The following is a 21,793-nucleotide window of genomic DNA, read 5'->3' as shown; positions in this document are numbered from 1 at the left end:
CCGACTTGGGGAGACAGTGGTAAGAATTTGGGGAGACAATAATGGTCAAAGAAGAGTGGTGGCGAAGTTCAAAATAAAAATTAGTAGAAGATTAAGAAGATTTTCAGCACATGTAAGCACATAAATTTTAGTTGTATTTTTGAATTTTTCTTCCAATGATTCAAAGATATTGTACTAATTATAATTTGTTACTTATGGTGATTATTAAGTGGTTATATCAAACTACTTCTTCGATGATTTCATTTAAGAAATAATTAATGAATTTTGTATATTTTGTAGTACTATTTAATTATGTAAAAAATTTATTTTAATATAGTTTGTACCATTTTAATATAAATTTTTTATTTTACCCTTAATAAATTACTAGTTAACGGTATTAAACTAATAGTAAGTTAGCAAAAATATATTTTGTATTATTATTTAAAAATATGAATGAAATAGATTATCGTAAGAAACTCTAGAAACAGAAGGCTTTTTCCCTATATTTTTTGGTATTTTGAGCAGCATGGGAATATGGGGTGTATCCCACGCAATTCCCTCCTGAGTCCTGATGTATCCTTGTATTCCCTTTTAGCTACCCGCCAATTACAAAACCCTAACTGCACCCAAAACCCCTTCCGTTTTGTTTTGGAGGAGATAGAGGAACAGAGCAGGAAAGATAAAACAAAAAAAAATGCGATCATCTCAAGGTGGGATTTTTATTAAGCTAATAACCAATTGGAAGCTCCATCAATCTCACCCCATTTCAATTTCATCAGCACTACTGCGTCGTTTCTGTTCAATTAGAGATTTCAACACTAAAAATTGCGATAATGACAACAGAAATTACGAAAACCCTCCGGAGCCAATACCCGATAGGCCTTTGAGGGGAGAGAGACCATTTACTAATCAAAATCAGAATCGACGCTCTTTCCAGCCTCGCTTTAATAACTATCAGCAGCAACAGCGGCCGCAGCAGCAATCTTTTCAATCACCTAATAGGCCTCGCCCCAAGTCGCCTGATGGAGTCCAGTCAGACGAAAATTTCCTTGATCAATTCAAACTTGCTATTGACAAAAAGCCAGACAATCCCCAACAGAATGAGTCTCTGGGTGAGCGACAAGAGCAGAAGCCGAATCGTAATGAACCGATATCTGAGCCTCCTCAAGAAGCGGATGAGATCTTCAAGAAGATGAAGGAAACGGGTCTAATTCCAAATGCTGTGGCCATGCTTGATGGGCTCTGCAAAGACGGTCTTATCCAGGAAGCCATGAAACTGTTTGGTCTAATGCGCGAGAAAGGTACCATTCCTGAAGTTGTTATTTACACTGCTGTTGTTGATGGATTTTGCAAGGCTCAAAAGTTTGATGATGCCAAGAGGATTTTTAGGAAAATGCAGTCCAATGGCATTGCTCCCAATGCCTTCAGTTATAATTTATTGATACAAGGCTTGTATAAATGTAACAAGCTTGAAGAAGCTGTCGAGTACTGCATTGAAATGTTAGAAGCTGGTCATTCTCCGAATGTGACTACTTTTGTTGGACTAGTTGATGGTTTATGCAGGGAAAAGGGTGTTGAAAAAGCCCAGAGCGTGATTGCTACACTGAAAGAAAAGGGATTTCTTGTTAATGATAAAGCTGTTAGAGAATTCTTGGACAAAAAGGCACCATTTTCCTCATCTGTTTGGGAAGCAATCTTTGGGAAGAAAACCTCACAGAAACCATTTTGAATTTTCTAGTTTGTATGTTCTTCTGTTCTGTTCTGCCATAGACTGTTTATGTTGCTTTCTATTTACTTAATTATTCATTTGTATGAGGAAATGCTGAAAGAATATTCATCATCAATGAAAGTTCTCGTTGTTGTTTCTTGCTTAGATACATTTGTTCTTAATGTGTTTTCCTAAAATTGATTATAATTATTTTCTTGCTGTTGCGTAATATCAATGACCCACTGTCCATGGTGGTCATCAGTTTGAAATCAAACACACATTCTACTGTAAAGATGAAGTTATTATATCACGTTTTCTCTTCTTGCCTGTTGTTGCTAAATAATCTCTTGCATGAAATTTTACTTGTTCATTGCAAGTGAAAACGATAGTAGATGTAGATGAAAAAAGGGTCAGGGCGGTGGTAGAACTAGAGTTAGAGTTGTGAATGATAGGATAGCATTGTATGCATATGGAAAGAAGTTATAGGTGGTGATGGCGCTCTTGATGGTGGCAGTGGTTCTTCCAAAAGGAGGTGGAGGTGATAGTGCTTAGTAAATAAATTTTAGTAATTGAGTGATGGGTTAAAGACAGCGGCAGTGGCTTGGGTAATTGTAGTACCTGTATTATTAGTTGTTATGGAAGGCAGAAGCCTCATAGTTGTTCAGATTTTTTGTTCTTCGGAAAGAAACAATTTCCCTTTTATGTGAAAATTGATGAAATCATCAAATGGCCTATAAAATTGACTTCTATGTGGGCTTTATATTTTTAAGATATCAGAAGACTGGATGAAAAATAGATTCGGGTATTACCTTGTCCTCTTGTTAGAATATTAAGGATGAATTTAAGAAAGGGAAAAGTGAGGGAAAGAAAGAGAGAGAGAGAGTGAGGGCTAAAAGTTTTGATTGGTATTTGACAGCTCTAAGAACATTGATCTATCGTGTCATTCTCTTGTAATATGCTTGGAATTCATGTGCATACCATGTGGTCGGTCATTGTTTAATTGCAGTAAGTTAAAGAAGAAGATACATCTCCTCTTGAAGAGAGATGTTGGGTGTTACAAGCTACCATTAATTTTAATGTTAAGCACAGCTCAATTAGAAAAAAATTCAGTGCCCTAGGAGATCTTTGTGATTTGGTCGGCCTAGTTGTTCACTTGCAATTTATGTGGGTCAAACCCATACTAGAGGGAATTGTGTTGGGGCTGGCCCTTGTTTATCCCTATAATTATTGATGACTAATCATGAGTTTATCTTGTGACAAGCACACGCAAGGCCCCAGCAGGCATGCCATATTGCATCCATACATCCATTTACCTGTCTCAAAATTCTTATATTATTTTTTATATAGTACATAAATAAAAATGGGTGCATACTGCATAGACATATTTTCATCAAATTTTAGTGTAGCGTGGATCCAATGAGCCCTTAATTTTTCTTCTCTTGAGTGGCAAATGAGCCACTAGATTTATATCCCTACACTACACAACATAAGATGTGGTCATTCTCACGCATGGTATGTACTTTGGCCTTTGGTAATGTAAACTAATTAAATATCATGTATCCTTTTATATTCATTACTTGCCTAATTTTATATTGAGAAGCACGATGTTTAAGGTGGTAGCGTGATTAATGAAAGACGAAGATTAGTTATTATATGTATAATCACTGAATTCGGTTAATTAGGAAGAGATGGTGTCGTTTTCCCAAATAAAATAAGAGAGGACTAGGAGGACGTGGGGTCGGCGCCGGCCCTGCTTCCCCGCCGAATTCAAAGTTCGATAATGACCCAGGAATTATTAAGCACAAACAATTCCATAGACTCATAAAATACTCTCAAACTATCTAAAAGTCAGAAGCTTAATTAGCTACCATCAGCATCAGGAATACTAATGCAAGTTAAAATATATAAACAATAAAATATGCTTTGACTCTTAAGCCTGGTTGCTATATAAACACTTCCTCTTCCATCTTCCTCTGCTCAGCATAGATAATAGCCTCAAAACAATTACAAAAGTACAGCATAATCAGCAGAGTTGCAGCAAACATACCAATCTGTAAAATAAGGAAACAGAATGATTTCTTTAATGTATTCACAGTCACATCTGTTCACAGCTGCCATTTTTTTCTTCAGTTGTATTCTGATCCCATTACTTGAAATGAAAAGAGCTATTTACAAAGCAATGGGTTATCAGCCAGAGGCAGAGGAGTGCCCCCAGGTTACGGTGTATCTTTCAGTGAGTAAGTTTGAAGATTTGGATAATTACAGCAGCAGCAAAGTGGAAGAAATCTGCTCCATTTGCTTGACGGAGTTTGAGAAAGAAGATGTTGTGAGCAGACTCACAAGATGCGGTCACCTCTTTCACGCAGATTGCATTGAAAGATGGCTAGACTGTAATCAATTTACCTGCCCACTCTGTAGATCATTCTTCCTCGTCAACCTTAAATCTTGCCATGCAAAATGCGGCCTAATGAATTCTTCTTATTAAATAGCAGTAGTACTAGTTTTGATTTTGATCAGTATATATGTTTTTCTAAGTTAACTGCATTTTCAGAAGGCGAGGCCTGCATGCATGAGCACGGCTGTAAATTGAGGGAGGGTGTTAATTAATGTAATTTTTTTTTACAACTGATATTACATATATTTACAATGGCTAACAATTGATATTTCAGTAAATAATTACTGCATTTACAATCAAACAAATAACTAGGACTACAACTTTTATATTAAATTCTATGAAACACTTGTTTAGATAAATAATCCTCATAAATATTCAAGAGGTATTTGTTTCACTTGTATTTCGTAAGAAAAAAAACTAATATATTAACTCCATTCAATCATGCTTAATTGAGGGAAGACTTTAATCCCAATAGCTAACAATTATGCTAGAGAGAGCTTTTGGGTGTGAAGTCAACTCAACAGGGGAGCATTATGTTTTGTGTTACCATTTTCAATTGCGGCTATGCAAATCTAGACGGGTGAATGCTGATGATGACGACTTTTAGAAGTTGACATGTGACGAATGCATGATGATTCATTCTCACAGATTTTGCGCCTAGAAAAATATTTCTTGTTTTAGGCATTGTGATTGATTGATATGAACATGTATATACATATATATATATATATATCGTATATATATGTATAATTTATAAATCTGAAGCTTAACTTAGTTACATCTGGTGATTAATTATTGCAAATTCGAAGAATCAGTTGCTCTGAAGAAGATACAATTCAGTTAATCATAGGAGCCTGAGTCCTCTGGGTCCAAAGAATATGATCAAATTCCAAAAGTCAACGAATGTGGGTATACGGGCTAAGGCTCCATGCATCCCACTTGAAAAGATTTCAATTTTTTTTTTTTTTTTTTTTTTTTTTTTTCAAGGAGAAGAGATAAACAGCAAAAGCAATGAGGCCAAGAAGGGTACTTAGAAAATTAGATTAGCGTCTATGGTAGAAACTCAAGTGGCTTGGGTTGTGTTTCTATGGGGACCGAATATTTGGGCCCACATTGGGCTTAGGAAAAATAATCATCATCGTGGTTCAGTATCATGCATAAATTAAAATTTAAAACTGATTAAATTTGTATACCCATCTCTCGTCTTATTGGAGAATAATAATAATATTGAAGAGGAGAAGACAATACAGACAGCGGAAGTGGAGCAGAGAAGAATTGCATAACATATTAAAGCTGACGGGTATTTCATCATCAAACACAAACAATGGTAACCGAGATTCATCTTGATCTTCTTGTTTTACAAATTCTGTTTTGATGTTACGTCGTAAATTTCTCTCTCTTGTGCCAGCTTAACCGCGTTCCATGTCTATAGATCTAATTCTTTTTCGATAACAACTTCGTAGGGGCTTGTTTATCTTCGTCCAATTACATTAGATGAGCTGTTACCGTTAATTTTTGCATTTAGTGCTTGTAATCGTATTGTATTAAGGTTACGTATGAGATTTTTTTTTTTTTTTTTTTGGGATTTCAGCTCCATCACTAGTAGATCTGGTTTTATCGACGGTGTGAATTCATTTTCTTGATTTAACAATTTCCTGCATTAGCTTCAAATTTCAGTCAAAATCACATTTTTAGATGAAGGGCTTGTCAGGAGACGGCTTGGTTATTTTGACTGGTAATTAGTACTGCAGTCTTGCTTTCTGCAATCTTCTACCTCCTGCTAATCTGTGCTCTTATTATTCCCAATTGGGGAGCTCAATGGGGGAAAGCACTCCATATCTGCTATATATATTTATAAAGCCGGTACAGGCTTTGTGTTGGTCACTTGGTGTTGCTTTATGCCTTTGATAATTGTGTAGCAAATTGGATCTGTCCCTACACCATGAAATTTGACAGCATATGCTGATATTTTAGTTAAGCAATTAATGAAACAAAGAGGAGTCCGTGCTCGGTGGGCATAGCATGATCTCTGTATAGGCGGGTTGGCCCAGCCGGACATCTAGTATGGATCGTTGGCGCTGCATATGCTAGATAGAGGTAGCAGCACTGACAGCTGTAGATGGATTGAGTTATGTCAACCATTTAATAAGAGGATTTTTGGTGAAATATATTAGTAAGATTAGGATCGTGTTTGAGAGAACACTTGTTAGCCTGGGAACAAATTAATGGTCATTGGCATTGATCTATCGCCCCACTGTGCTTGGTATGGGAATGGCTTTTTAGCTTATCTAGGAAGATGACCCATGATTTATGCCGTTGTTTCCTGACATGGCTGTAGCTGATAATGGTAGGTTAGGGAAGGCTATGAATTATGAGGGAAATAAATCATTAACTGGAAGTTCTTATTCTTATATATAAAAAAAAAGTTATTGACTGGAAGGACTAAAAACTCATTCAATTGCAGAGGATTCAATCGAGTGTTGTGTGTTATGCAGTTGAAATGCTTTGAAGAATTCAACCCAAGTTATTGAGATTAAGGCTTGTTGAGTCTGGTTGAATATGGTTAGAGCTGCCTGTGTCTTCTAAGGTGGTTCATTTTCATTGGTGATCTTAAGGGTAAAACAGGGAATTTTAAGTACAATCCACTTACTGACAGCTTTAGCGTCCTGTTACCAATTCTAAATTGAAGATAAGCTATAGGTATTTATTTTCTTTCTGCTTTATAATTGGTCATGCATTTGTTTCAGATTCACTTTGTGCTTCTTATTAGTCGACAAGGAAAAGTAAGGTTGACAAAATGGTATTCTCCTTATACACAGAAGGAAAGAAGTAAGGTACGCTTAACAAATCCTTTTCATTAAGATCTTAGCATTATACATTTCAAAATCTGACTTAATATATATGTCAAAGGACTATGTTGTGGTTAGATCTTAGATCTATCTGTTAATACTTCCTGAAATTCTTCTAAGCCGATATCTTTTGAACTTGATGTATTTCTGAGAAGGTTATTCGTGAGCTAAGTGGTGTGATTCTTACAAGAGGACCTAAGCTCTGTAATTTTGTGGAATGGAGAGGGTACAAGGTTGTCTATAAAAGGTAATGCACATATGTCTATAATTGTTGACAGTACTGTACAAGGACTTGTGCAAGTATAGTAATGGATATAATCAACTGAGTTGTTTCCAATTAATTTGTTATGCAGATATGCTAGTCTATACTTCTGCATGTGCGTTGATCAGGAAGACAATGAGTTAGAGATCCTTGAAATAATTCATCATTATGTTGAGATTCTTGACAGATACTTTGGCAGTGTGAGTGAAGTTAACTGCTACTCATCTTAGATGACCAACTGCATAATAATGCATTCTATCTATTTGACTGTGTTAAAAACTGATTGTTCTTTTATTTATTCTTGCTTCTAGGTTTGTGAGTTGGACCTCATCTTCAACTTTCACAAGGTATGTGCAATGAGCTTGTTTTGTAGAGAATTTTTCTTTCATTTAAAGTCTCCATTATTGTGCAATAAGTGGCTAGACAACTATGCCTCAGTAATAAAATCCAATGTTCTTTTTTAGAATATAGATTTGTTATATACTGCATGAATAAGAAAGTCTGCTTTTTATAAGTAGTGGGTTTCTGTTTACATTGAAGGCTTATTACATATTGGATGAGATCTTGATTGCTGGCGAACTTCAAGAGTCCAGCAAGAAAACAGTCGCACGGCTAATAGCTGCACAGGTATAGGTTATTTTCCTGCTCTAATTGCCTTTGCCTTTGGCTGTCAATTTTTCCAAATTTTCTGATTGCATCATACTTTTTGAGCTGTAGGATTCACTGGTGGAGACTGCAAAAGAGCAAGCTAGTTCAATAAGTAATATAATCGCACAGGCCACAAAGTAGGATGTACCAAGTATGTTCGTGTAATATATTGTTGAGTTTGAAGTGATTTCTGCATTGAATTTCCTCTTCCAGTTCCTTTTCAAGAATTTAATAACATGTTAAGAATGTATTTTTAAGAATTGTGCCCTTGATTGCTCTTTTCATTTGCTTATAGTTATGTCATGTATTTTAAAGCCTTTTCCTGTAAAGACATTGCAAGAAAACCATTCTTAAAATTTTTGGATGTAGTTTGGATAGCCATTCTGTTTTTCATATTTGATTTTTTTGTTTTTCAAATTCTATAAATTGTTATCCATTTCTGATAGGTAATTAGATTAGTTATGGATAGACAGCCTTGATATATTTGGTTAGTGAAACCTCAATTTCTAAGATGCAGAATTTATCTGTCAATACTCTTTGGATCTCTGAAATGAACCTGTTTCTTAAGATTGGAGGTTGGGAGAGGGAGAGAGAAACATTTATTTCAAACATAATGGAAATTTTCAAATAGAAATTCTAATGATTGGCAATTAGAGTATCTTGTAGCAAAGTCATGCTTTATTTGAACCATTATTTGTTCGGTGGTTAGATAAATGCTGGATATCTTTCTACGTCTACAAATGGAATGAAAGTCCTATTTATTTGATGAATAATTACATTCTAGTGTTTAGCTTTACTTTAGTCTTCCAGGAGCTCCACCAAATCCAATCAAGAAAAATCTATTAGCCTTGCGAGGATCTAGTGTCATCTTCTGTAATATCTACTGCTTTTCATCAAGGTAAGGTTGCCTTCTATTCTGAGGAACTTCTTGTCATTTGTCATGCCGTGCCGGTGCTGATTCTGTAGTATTCCCCATTTACATAGCATTTAGCATACTCCTTGCCTGCTCAACGAAATGCTGATTGGTAAAAAAGGAGTGAATCTAAGTAATTAATGGTGCTAATCTATCTATCTATTTATTATAATATGTGAACCTTCAAAAAATCTCCATATCAATAGAATTAACGAGCACTCCACATCTTCCCAGTTGACATCCTTGGCTTTTGGATCTTTTACAATTAACTCAAGAGGCGCCTCTAGTGATGGTGGGCACTGCATGTATTAAAAAACATACCCCAGACATGCAACTGATTAGTAATACGGCATGCATTAGCTAAGTAAGTGGTATTTATTTATATGCTGGCATTAGCTAAGTAAGTGGTATTTATTTATATGCTGATTCTGAAGACGTTGATGTAAGTAAATATATATACATATATATTTATTACCATGGAGCGAATCAGAGGCCAATTAATTCCGCGGAAGAAAGGGTGCTGTTTAATTTCATTGGCACCAGTATTTGATCCTAAACGGTTCCCGGGATCTCTGTTCAACAACGCATTAATTAGCTGCCTAGCCGCGAGACTTACCTGCAACGTCGGCGAATTATGTATCATCAGCTGCCTTCTAAGACATTTTTGAGCTAGGAAACAGTAAAATGAAAAGATATGTTACCAACTCAATCGTACACAACAGAAGGATTCTAAGACTTTACCGGAATGCTGCTTGGAAAAGTGAGGTCTTTGTGCAAGATATTGGCAAATGTTTTCTGTCTATTTTTACCCCTGAAAGGGGTACGGCCGTAGAGCATCTCATACAACAAAATACCTGAATCCCAGATAGACATGAAATGAGTCCGAAAAAGAAATAACAGGTTATATAAGTAATAAACCATATGATTAATTGCTACATTAAAAATCTCAATATCTTGGTACTTGATACTCCAAAGAAACCGATATCAATAAACAATAAAAAGAATCCCATCTCAAGAAAAAGAAAAAAGCATCTTTGCTATCAACTTGTGGGATGTTGGGATGGGTACATCTAGGGGTGGGCATAAACCCACAACTCATGGGTTTACCTAAACCCAAACTAAATTAAATAGTTTGGGTTGGATAAATCATGAAAATGGGTTAGATGTGAGTTTTATATAGAAAACTATTTTATTATGGGTTGGGTATGATTTACCCATGGGTCATGGACAAAACCCCAACACTCAAATTTTTCAAATGAAATAAATGAAAACAAAATAAATGAACACAAATAAGTGAAAGACCACCATTAAATTTTTTACGTCGTGATCAATTGTCAACAGTTAGAAAATGAAAATAACATGTAAAAATAAATTTAAATTAAATAAATATTGTTGTAAATAACATAAATTTTTTTTCTTATTTACAAAAATAATTCCTCCCACATGAAAGGATCATCATAGAAAGAGCAGGAGACTCTACTAGTGATCAATAATAACTCGGCTTGGACTGAGTCCGATATGTTAGATGGCGGCTAATTTTTGGTCAATAATTGAATGTAATGCCCATATTAAGCCCTGTACAAAACTTTGCTTACCATATAATGAAATTAGAACATAAAGCATACACACTATATAATATTAGAATGTAAATAAAATTAAACATATAAGTAGACAACATAATGCAAAACTACAAAAACGATAAATAAAAACAAATATTGCATAATTAAATAAATAACAAGTGGCAAAATTTATTATTAGATTGTTAATGTCATGTTTGTGAAAGTTTATTATTAAATTACACGTTCTTATTTATTGAGAAATAATAATTTTTGTGATTAAACTTTATTTTGATTTCTAGTATCTTTAATTAAGGATAAGTTATGTAAAATTTATAATTTTTATCCACTATATTTTTTGATATTTTAATATCAATTTAATAATTAATAACAATTAATAATTATTATAATTTTGATATAATTAAATTTTATTAAAATAAAAATTATTTTGATAATAAAATTCAAACCAAACTCAAACCAAACCCAAATGGTTTGGTTTGGATTGAGTTAAAAATATTTGGGTTGGTTTGAGTTGGATCCAAATTTTTATGATTTGGTTTGGGTTAACTTAAAATCCAACCCAAACCAACCCATACCCACCCCTAGGTACATCATACTTGCCATAAACTTTCAAGAGGGTATAGATTTCCTGTGAAGCTGATTCTTTAACAATTCAGTTACACTTACTATTATGGCTAAAAATGCTCAATGGTTTTGAAAAATTGAATTTAAATAGAAGAAAGAATTTTAAATGTGATGTCAGCTATGGCATTGTCGTTTCATTAGGTTGAATCTGTAACCAGTTAGACCAAGCATTTCATTTTGAAAGGGAAAAAGGAACAGGAAGCACACACAATGCTCATGATATCATATTACTTGTTGGGCAAGGGCTTACCAACAGCCCACCAATCAATAGCACTGCTGTGGCCTGCACCTGTAATAATTTCCTGAAATCAAGCAACTAATAAGAACTTTAAATTGAAATGTATAGAGATAAAAGCATATGGTTATATTATGACTGATAAGATTGCCAGTTCTGGTAAATAATTATAAATACTACGAGTAGCATGAATTAAAATTCTCTTACTGGAGCAATGTATTCTTCGGTTCCAACAAATGAATTTGACTGTGTAACTGGTTCTGCCAAAAATGTTGGCGGTGGCTGACTCCTAGATCTTCTCCTACTACTTGATGGTGCATGCTTAATAATCTGCATGACATAATAAATATTTTGGCAATTAAATGAAGACATTAGTTCTCCGTACTAAGAATTTGATAATTATCAAATAGAATAACGTTTCCAGAAAATGTGATCCTTGCAGATTCTGTGTTAACAATATGATTGATCATATAATTTATATAAAATGTTCATCCTTTCATTCAATAGTTTCCTAATTAAAATTTCAGCTTTTTCATGCAAAATCCTCCATTGCTGAGAAAACAGCAGTGGTCTACCAACCAGAAAGAATGAACAAATTGGCCAGGCTCATTTTCTCTCTTAACTTTCTTTATCATGAAGGTGATTTCCCTAAGACCAGTTAATAATACTCATGGAACATAAGTGAAATAACCGGTCAACCATTTGTACATAATGAAATAGAATCCATTAACATGAGCATGGTAAAATACTTGGGGTTTGCAGGATGTCATAAATGACAAATCAAAGTCAGTCAATACGACATGCCCATCTTTCTGGAGTAAAATATTTTCAGGCTTCAGGTCCCGATAAATTATTCCTGCACAAAGACATCACCAATACAAAGTGATAAAGCAGCAGGAAAGTATGACACAATCATAAAAAATAAAACCACCCAAGACTCACATGACTTATTTTGCAATTTTCTATCATCACACATGTGGCTTTCCCCTTTTGGGTGATGCACAATATTTTTGTACAAGTCAAATGTGTATTTCTATATGAGGTAATTCATTTCCTGGTTGTTTTCGAAGTCTAAACCAATAAAATAACATGAGAAGTAACTGATCTGAATATCAATATAGTTGAAGCAAGAAAAGTACCTAAGCAGTGCAGATATTCCAAGCCAATGACAACCTCTGCTGCATAGAACCTGAAGAAATGTATTTGGAAATTCAGCAAGGTTGTGCAACTTTATAAGGGTTTGGATACTTGGCTAGTAAGCTTAGCCAAAGAAAAATATTTTAAAGAAAAAGATAGCCCAATATCAAAAGGCCAGTTTCAAATTCCACCTTATAAGTAAATGTGAGATAATTTAAAATTTTTCTTTAGATCAGTCATCTGAAATCAAGATATCATCATAATTTGCTCTAATTTCCACTTGAAGTATACTGTGAGTAGAGTTTCAGGTCTTTTGAAGCAACATTCAAATATTTTAATAATGATTTTAAGGCCAGTGGCAGTGGTTTCAACTCTTAAAAGATTAGGACAAATTGTAGTACCTAGCTGAATCCTCTCTAAATATCTTCATAGGCTGCTTGTCAAGCAAGGCAAATAACTCTCCACCAGGGCAAAAGTCTGTTATCAAACAAATGTGTGTAGAAGTCTGAGGAGAAAAAGGGACATCAGTATGTATTTAATAAACCATTACGATGGACCAAAACAAGAGAAAATTCTTTAATATTAACATGGATAAACTACCATAAACTTTAAGGGATATTTGGAATAATATAAACTATACTGCAATGTACCTTTTCCTTTTTTTAATTTTTATTCATTTGAGTTGAGAAAAGATTCTTATAGTAGATACAAAAACAAGAATACCTGAAAGGAGGCGTAAAGAGTAGGAAGAAAAGGATGATCCAGTAGTGACATGATTTCCCTTTCAATGCATGCTCGGTGAACCTGTACCACAGTAATGATAACGTCTTACTCTATGGACAGGTTAGCACTATTCAATAACCTAATTCCATTCTGCACAAATTAAAAGGTATTGAGAATAGAATATGATTGTATTTATTATTCAGACCTTGTTACGATTCAACATTACAGATTTTTCCATTGCCTTCATAGCATACAGTTCACCTGCACCTTGCAGTTCCACCAGATGAACACTGGAACAAAAATATCGCAAAAGATTAAACAGAACAAGCAAACCAAAAACTTATATACAACTGATTCAGGGATTGATCAACATTCTTTGTTAAGTAGGCACAAGTTTTGAAACTCCATTAAAACTGACTTGTGTAAAAATGTAGCAATAGACCAATCGTCAAGCAAACAGTTAAAACCTTGCCTTTCACACATCTAGTTAGTTCTCTTACAGGAACATAAAATTGCAACCTGTTGTTATTGGTTCATTACAAGGATGCAAAATATGAATACTGAATGCTACTCTCTTATTTAAATTCTGGAAAATCAATTCGTTTAATACATTATGCATTTTATAGACCATACAGAATCCAGAGATTTTTATTTCATCTTCGCCCTTCCTTACAAAGACACCAACTTTCACCTATGAGAATCTGTGAATCCTGTGCCCTCCCCTCCAAACTCCTACAACACCTTCACCTTTCAGTTGATGAGATTATGACTCGGAAGTTGAGAAATTTTCCTTCTCAATATTCCTTGACTTTATAAGCAAGATTTTGCAAGGGGTGATACCAAAATTAATGAAAGACTGAATCACAGTTTGCAGGGTTTTCTTTAGCTTAGGTCCTAGCAAACCCCACTGCTATTTTATCAGAATTGAACCTGTACCACTCTTTAACCACAACAAGAAAACGAAATATGAACCAAGGATAAAAAAGTGTCAACAAAAACAAACTTACGCATGAAGAAGGAGGTTATAGTAGTTCACTGCCAGTAACTCTCTTCTGTAGAGATTACATATCTCCACTAAATGAGCATAAGGCAAGTGAAGGAATTATTAGTTGTCAAGTGGTCATGAAGCAATACGTAGCATGAAGCAATACGTAGCCAATACAACGTGTTCTCCCCCACCCTACCCCACAAACAACCACATGCACACACACACACACACACTCTGAGGCAGAAAGGAGTAAAAGAATCACCTGCCAGTGTCACCACAGCCCAACGGTTTTATTGGCTTGAAATGATGTAGCCCAATTTTTTCACCACTTCCAGTGATCTATAAAATATATATGATCCCCCCCCCCCCCAAACCCACCAAAAAAAAAGAAGGGTTAATCACCAGAAACCTACTGAAACGAAATAGACATGCATAATTACTAGAAACGAAAGAATTTCAAAAGGATTTTGGTTTTCAGACAGTATTAGCATATGGCAAGTGTTTAAACCATTATGGGCATGCAAATACTACCTTTAAAATTTAAATAATGCATATCAGGTATAGGATGCAGTAAAGAAAGATGTCAGTTTGGCCTATAACAACTAAATTCTAGCAATAAAAAATGCATTCATGTTATTTCATTTTTTGTAGGAAGATATTTATTTTTACAATACAAGTCATCTCAATGCAGACTCACATTTGGATGAAGAATAAGGATAATTGCAAATGGTTTAAGAAGCTGAAATTACTTTTTCTTTTTTAATTTAAAAACTTGTCATGATATTTCCGTGTCTAACATTTTCTAGAAGAAAAGTTTTAAGAAAAAAAGAGACTGAAAAAAGAAAAAAGCACAAAACAAAAAGAAAACAGCAATGTTGTAATAAATTGAAGTGCCATGTAACTTTATAAGACTTAAAAACATATCCAAGGAATCTATGTACGTGGATTGCGCATAATAGGTGTTTAAACAAATTAAGAAAGTCTTATTCCAACAAATTGACGTTCGCCAGACAATATATGACTGCTGAATTCTCAAAATTTATACCTTTTGAATTGCTATCCACGAAGAATTGTCTCTTTTATGAGGTCGTGGAAAGACAGGCTGTGAATGAATTGCCCACAGGTCTTCTGGTCTCTGAAATATGTCATTAATTTAAGGTTGCATGAGAATATTTCAGGATAAGGAACTAGTAACAAATCACTTTCAAAATTATAAATATTGAGATGTGCACTCGTAAAACCACGAAAATATGGATTTTGTGCAAGATGGAAATCTACGTTTCTATGAATAGCAGGCATGAGTGAAATCAAATTGCTAAAATCCAACAAATAAGTATATTTGTAATCTTTTTGGGAATGATGACAACTTATATTATAAGCTAGTCCTAACCCAGAGCAAAAAGAATACCTTACCAAGTTGGCGTCAGGAAGTTCTCGAACAGCTTCATTAACATTTTCTGCAGTAGCCTTGACCTGAAAAAAAATTAATATATATTGAAGCATCAGAACCTATAGAACACATGAATTTAAAAAAGTTAAAAACATAAAATTAAACAAGGACTAATGTTCTACCAACACATAAAACCATACTAGTCTCTTGTGCATTAGACTACCAGCACTTCAGTTTTCAAATACCTGTTGTGATACTTATTATTTCTATAGTTCTTCAATTCATTATATTCTTTCCATCAGACCTAATGGCATTAATGGTAAAATTAATACAATAGCTTTGATTATCAAACAAGGGAGGACAACTGAACTTCCAGTAATTAAGTTTGATTGTTGAAATAAGTCTTATTTTAATTGAAACTCTAGTTCTCAGCAATCAAAGATATACGACCAAATATTATTACATGTAGGGCTTCTTCCTTTGTTTCTCCAGTCATTAATCTCTGATCAGTTAATGGTGTTCAGATCGGCCCCATATTTATGCTGTTTAAAATTATTTAGCTATTATTAATTCATAAGAAAAGCCTTCTTACCAAGAAGCACGAAACATACTTTTCATGACCATATATATACACCACCATAACTAGTATAACTTGCCTAATCATGTTATGGAACATTCAATGTATCCAAAAGAAGCCCTGATACATAGAATAAAAAGAGAATGACATACTATCTTTGCACTTTGTTGCTCTGTTTTCTCTGACAAGCGGTTCCGCAAGGGTTCCACATGATCACTTCCGTCTAGCTGGACACCAATGAAGTATTGCAGTTCACCCTAAAAAATCAAAAAGGAACTCAGAAAGTAAGGTCAGAATGTGCAGCCCACTTAACAGGAAGTGGAAACAATTCTGGAGAATAAGAACCCTGTAGCAACCTTATGATCACGCATTGGTTGCAAGTGGAATAAATTCCAGAATTTTTTTCCTGCAAGTCATCAACCAGAATGATACAAGATTATTTAAAGATTTTTTATTTGTGTAATTTATCCTCCAAAAGAAAGTAATTTTCATATGAAGCTGTCACTAAACTTCTATCCAAATACATAGCATGTTTGCATGTAGGAAAAAAAAAAAAATTTCATTGACAAACCACTCTTAGTGTAGTTAATCAACTGAACGGTAATTTCCCTTTGTTCTCTGACAGCATCTCTTATCTTTGAGACAGTTGCTTGATCTGTTTCAGGTCCTTGAAGAAACCTGTAAAATTATTGATATATATGAAAGAAATTACCACCAAGTCCAGAGCATGAATGAACAAATTTTTAAGCTGATTCATACAAAATTTAACATTGCATTTATCCCAGCAAGATATCATAGCTGCAATAATTTCTTCAATTTCTTATAAGCCTAACATTCACTGCTACTCATTTGCCAATCAGGAAAAAGAAAAAAATAAAAATGCAACCCATAAGCCCTTAAATTTTGACTGCCAAACATAGACATAGTATGGTGTTAATGTTAGAAAAGGATCTACTTTCAAAAATTATACAATGATAGTAAACTAGGTATACTTGCTTCCCTAAGAGGACTCACCACTACTAATTTCTAAACAACATCCTAAAGTGAAATTATAAACACCTTAGTTTTTTTTCCATAATGCTAAAAAATACAACATAAATGTGTAGGTCCTTAACATGGGCAAATAATCTACAGAAAATTTTAGGGAGGATAAACTGATCAGAAAAGAGTGTCCACCCATGGCTTATACAGAACTAAGCGCTATCTTAAAAAGAACCATTTTCTGCACATTTGTGCACCAGGGGGATAAAAAGCTACATCATCTAACAGGAGAAGATAGAAAACTTCCAGATGAATGTAGAAGGAAGCAAATAGTGAAAGTAGTTACAAGATGATTTCAGCATTCTGAAAAAAGTTCATACCTGCAGTTTCTCCCCAAAATTTCTTCACGTGTATATTCAGTCAATTCAAGAAAGCTATCAGAGGCAAAAATCTGCACACAAAGTAAAATAAAAGTCACATCCGAGGTAAAATTTCTATGATGTCCAAACTGCATGTTACAAAAGGGATGAGTTTGCAGAGTAAAAATCATGAAACCAAGTTCAGGGGCAGTGTCTAAGTGCATTAACAACATATTACATATGATATAGTCATATGGAACCCAAATTTAATATGGATGGAAAAGCTTTTTGGTGAAGGATATGAGTATCAGTAATTGTGCTACAGAACCTTCTACCTGCTATAGGAACATACACAGGGCTAAGAAAGCAAATAACCAGCAACGAAGTTAGCCTTCCCACAGCTAATTCTACAAAATGAATAAAGTGTACATCAAGGAGCTATTCAAGAAGACAGATCTTTCCAGATTTGAAGCGACTTGGTTCCTTTTATTCATTTCTTCCTTGGCTTTCTTTAATCGATAATGACAGAAGTTAAGCATTTGGGTGAAGCTGGGTTTGAATGGAAGTTTCTGGTATCATGCTTACGTAGCTCCACAAGTGGATCAGGATGTATGTTTCTCACTAATGTTGTTATAGTGGACATATGTGCAAGACAGATACTAATTTAACTATTTTTACAGAAGAGAAAAAATGAAAATCACATTTGACTATAGAATTGAACTTATATTCTTTCAGCAGCATATAGGAAGGTATACTGAAATGTTTCCTATTGATTATTTACGTATTCAGGGAAAAAAATATTATAAAAAAGATTTAAATCTTAGTATCTTACAATGGGGTTATCAGGAATTCTTGGATCTGTGATAACAAAATTCTTCTCAATGCGTTCCAAAGTGGTTGCTAGATCGATTCCTTGGCGGATATCCCTCTCCCTTTCTGCACGGTCCCAACTGTCAGTCCATTTTAAGTCTTTAGTCATGAAAACCTCCGGTGCGATACTTGGTTGAGGCTCATGCTTTCCTGCAAGGCTTGGAGACCTCACTTTAAGCCTGCAGGAAAATGTTATAATAGTTGGATCGAATCTGACATTATTGCAGAATCAAATTGCCAGCTATAACATCCATGAACACAATTTTAAATCACACAAATAGTGTAATGGAATTCTAAGCATGGCAAGCTTACAGACTGGAGCAAAAAGAAATGGATAACAAAAAGAGAAGGGAGGTAGACTCCTAACACAATGCTAATAATGCATACAGAGAGTTTATCATTAGATTTCATAGTATAAAATCAAAATCCTTTTTTTTTTTTTAAATTAGAACAGTGTGTTACTACTGAAACGTATATGTAGGAGAACTAGAAAGTTCAGAAAAACGACAAGAAGTCCTCATAATTTTATCATTAACATCATGTTTGCCATAGTAATGCAATGAAAATTTGAATTAGAGAGACTCACCCCATTAAAGAATTGCGCCCTGATTTTCTTGAATTTCTGCCAGCTTCCTGAACAGACATCTCTCCTCCATAACCAACCTGAGGAGTTTGTCTACCAGGTGTGCTTTTATTTACATTTTCAGCAGATGCAGGCAGAGCACAATCAAGATTGAACTTCTTCTTCTCTTCAAGCTTATTGGTAGTATCAAGACTTAGAGCACGAATGTGAGATTGCGAACGTTTCACAGTTTGAATAACCTCTGTGATAGAACCTAAAGCCTTTTCCTTCTGACGAGCTGATACATGAAAGTTCAACTTTTACAAATGAAGTTATATTCTATTTCAAAACCAAATGGGGTTAAATAGACTTACCATCATAGCGGATCAATGACTTAGACAATCCATTTGGCCGCAGTGCCTTGTCATTAACACCTTCGGTGTATTTGCTGACCTCAACCTGCATCCTGCCATAACACACAATTGAACATCCCATAAAAAGACAATGTCATATAACTACATTAAGAACAAAGATTTTTAATGAAACCCTAAGATAAGAAACAAAGACTAACCCAATGAATTTGATAGTTTTACCACTATCATCCTTGATAGGCGTAACAGTGAGTAGATTCCAGAAAGGAGTACCATCTTTTTTGTAGTTCAAGAGCCTGCCGCAGTAACTCTTCCCGTTCCTCACCGCATCTCGTATTTTCTCCACCTCATTCTTGTCTGTTTCTGGCCCTTGAAGAAACCGGCTGCAAAGCAAGCAACAACCTATCAGTTCCTTTCCTGTTGGGTCTGACATGGGTCTTTCTCAACTACTTACAGTTAGTTTAGTTAGTAGGATGAAGTTAAACACAAAACTTCCCATTTATTTATTGGTTTGATTTGGGTAAATATCAGTTATTTTGATACATATACATATACGTATACATATACATTTACATATACATTTACATATACACATACAAGGACAATGCTTTGTTTTGCTTACCAATTCCTTCCAATGACCTCCTTGGAAGAGTAACCAGTCATGCTAAAAAAGCCACTGCTGGCATACATTATAGGGCAGTCAGGTTTAGTGGCATCAGACACAACAAATGTTTGCTGCAATGTTGCCAATGCAGCCTTCAACTCCTCTGAAACCCTTGGGAATGCCCCTCTTTCAGATTCTTCTGATGTTCTAGTGGAATCTATTGTGAATCTCTCTGATGAGTTTTTGCTTCTGTCGCCATCTCCAGACGGCTTCCTCAGATTAACAGCTTTGAAAGTGCCTTCTCCTAAAACATCTGACTTTACAACTAGTCCCCACTCTGCTGTCCTTTCAGCTATGCTGGCTCCAGTAAAAATCCGATCCACATCCACAGCTTTCTTTTCATTGAAAAACCTCCCATTAGATTCATCAGAAACTTTGATTTTAGGATAGCTACCACTCTCTCCTTCAAATGCCATCCACTTGTTGGTACTAGTAGTGGTGAAAGCTTTTAATGCTTGTGTATGAAGATCTTCATTTGTACCACTGGATTGTCCAATATCGTGACTTGCTTTTGGTTGAAAAACCTCAATTGGTCTTTGCTGGTCTTTACCTGCTGACTGATCGTGTGGCGATGAATTGGGCAGCTTCATATTTGAACTATCTTCTCAAAATCCTGCATGTTTAAATTTTAATCCCAGTCACGAAACATGGTGCAAATACACTCACTGCATTTTGACAAGCGAAAGAAAGTTCAAAGCTAAAACCAGTTCTTGCTGAAAGAATGAGGTAAAAATTCTGTTCTGTTCATAAAAATGTTAGGCTTTCTTTTATAAATCAACTGAAAAACAAGAGTAAAGAAACTTGAAAATCCAGCTGACCAAGGTATGTTTCTAACCTGAAAAACTGAGCTTTCTCATTCAGATAGTAATTTAAATAGAATTTGTTCATACCATGAATTACACACACAAATAAAAAGAAAAATAATGCCAAATTTGCAATTCATTATAGAACTAGAATTCACCTTAAATACTGTATTATAAAATGGAACGATTAAAAAATAAATAAAGTGTAATACAATCCTAGTCCTAGAGGTAAGTCCATTAATTCAACTCCACTTAAAAATTGAGTCGACTTTATTCTGCAATTAATTTTCTTTATACATACAATGGGCAAAATTTCCAAGAAAGTGCTTTGCTTTTGAAAAAATGATACAAGGGAAGACAAGGGTCAAAGAAAACAAAAAGTTGGGGAAGGAACCAAGTTCTCACTGTTAAAGTTCAGGTGTAAAAATGAGATCAATCCATTGGTACTCGTTGGCAGAGGACCATCAGCTCACCGACCTTGTGTTTCTCTTGGGCAGTATGAAGGGATTATGTGCCAAAGTTTCTTCTTTCAGTTGATATTTTGTTTCTGTAAGTAAAGAAAGGAAGATTGAGAGGAAGATAACGTTCGCATTTCAGTTTCACCATCAGTATATTATTAAATAGGTAGTCCCAGTTCCCAACAGTACTATATTCCCCGAACAGTTATTGTTTTTCAGTCAATTCTTCATCAACCTTTCCATTTTACGATTGTTGATTTCCACACATGCTTTCATTGCCGTCCATCGTCTGTGGAAATATGATTACCATATATTTAATTTATGTTATGATTATAAAACTGGCAAATTTATGAGGCTACAATAAATCGATGTGGCATCGTTTGAAGATAAACTTCGCCATCACTTGAAATTTGGGAAAATTGAGTATTCACTACAAAACTATAACTCACTAGGACCACAGCATTGCGATACGGTTCTGTAAACCTCCACGTACGTCTTACATATCAAAGGCCAAGGGACCGCGAAAATGCCATAAACCATCTCTCTGTTCCACAATTGACAATCCTTCCATACACGTTTATTCATCACCTAAGGAGCACTGTATTATGTAATCTTTAATCTGTTCTTGCTAGAATTAATGATAAGAGTGATGCCATTGGGCATGTGGTTTACTGCTTTTTAAATCAATGAGAACAACAATTAATGCACAAGTAACGAGCT

General features: G+C 34.7%; 3 protein-coding genes across 5 annotated transcripts; 2 read left to right on the top strand and 1 right to left on the bottom strand.

Annotated features, from left to right (window-relative positions):
• Window positions 1-528: 528 nt before the first annotated feature.
• LOC18035174 (pentatricopeptide repeat-containing protein At4g38150) lies at window positions 529-1,852 on the top strand. The gene has a single exon (XM_006422312.2). The coding sequence runs from the start codon at window positions 674-676 to the stop codon at window positions 1,706-1,708; it is 1,035 nt and encodes a 344-aa protein (XP_006422375.1). The 5' UTR covers window positions 529-673; the 3' UTR covers window positions 1,709-1,852.
• A 3,289-nt stretch (window positions 1,853-5,141) lies between these two features.
• Window positions 5,142-8,119, top strand: LOC18034744 (AP-1 complex subunit sigma-1). Its single transcript, XM_006422309.2, has 7 exons — window positions 5,142-5,409; window positions 6,830-6,916; window positions 7,087-7,178; window positions 7,285-7,393; window positions 7,505-7,540; window positions 7,734-7,820; window positions 7,911-8,119. The coding sequence occupies exons 1-7, from the start codon at window positions 5,407-5,409 to the stop codon at window positions 7,980-7,982; spliced, it is 486 nt and encodes a 161-aa protein (XP_006422372.1). The 5' UTR covers window positions 5,142-5,406; the 3' UTR covers window positions 7,983-8,119.
• A 392-nt stretch (window positions 8,120-8,511) lies between these two features.
• Window positions 8,512-21,396, bottom strand: LOC18033732 (phototropin-2). 3 transcript variants are annotated; one of them, XM_006422307.2, is made up of 24 exons: window positions 21,021-21,396; window positions 19,771-20,425; window positions 19,349-19,531; window positions 19,152-19,243; window positions 18,802-19,075; window positions 18,178-18,394; window positions 17,367-17,437; window positions 16,577-16,683; window positions 16,362-16,411; window positions 16,158-16,262; window positions 15,452-15,511; window positions 15,084-15,173; window positions 14,301-14,377; window positions 13,256-13,340; window positions 13,051-13,131; window positions 12,729-12,832; window positions 12,330-12,379; window positions 11,940-12,046; window positions 11,398-11,520; window positions 11,206-11,257; window positions 9,496-9,608; window positions 9,230-9,370; window positions 8,936-9,053; window positions 8,512-8,844 (listed from the first exon to the last, which is right to left on the bottom strand). In XM_006422307.2, exons 2-24 carry the CDS (start codon window positions 20,400-20,402, stop codon window positions 8,780-8,782), a joined length of 2,997 nt encoding a protein of 998 aa, XP_006422370.1. In that variant the 5' UTR covers window positions 20,403-20,425; window positions 21,021-21,396; the 3' UTR covers window positions 8,512-8,779. The 3 variants fall into 3 exon arrangements, with proteins under 3 accessions (XP_006422370.1, XP_006422371.1, XP_024034780.1); XM_006422308.2 differs by having other exon boundaries at window positions 21,093-21,396; XM_024179012.1 differs by lacking the exons at window positions 8,512-8,844; window positions 8,936-9,053; window positions 11,206-11,257 and having other exon boundaries at window positions 9,290-9,370.
• Between the last annotated feature and the right edge of the window lie 397 nt (window positions 21,397-21,793).

The sequence above is a fragment of the Citrus clementina genome, unplaced genomic scaffold (genome assembly GCF_000493195.1).
Source record: "Citrus clementina cultivar Clemenules unplaced genomic scaffold, Citrus_clementina_v1.0 scaffold_8, whole genome shotgun sequence".
Classification (NCBI taxonomy): Eukaryota; Viridiplantae; Streptophyta; class Magnoliopsida; order Sapindales; family Rutaceae; genus Citrus; species Citrus x clementina.
Note: the sequence above shows the minus strand (reverse complement) of the source record. Positions and strands in the feature narration are given on the sequence as shown.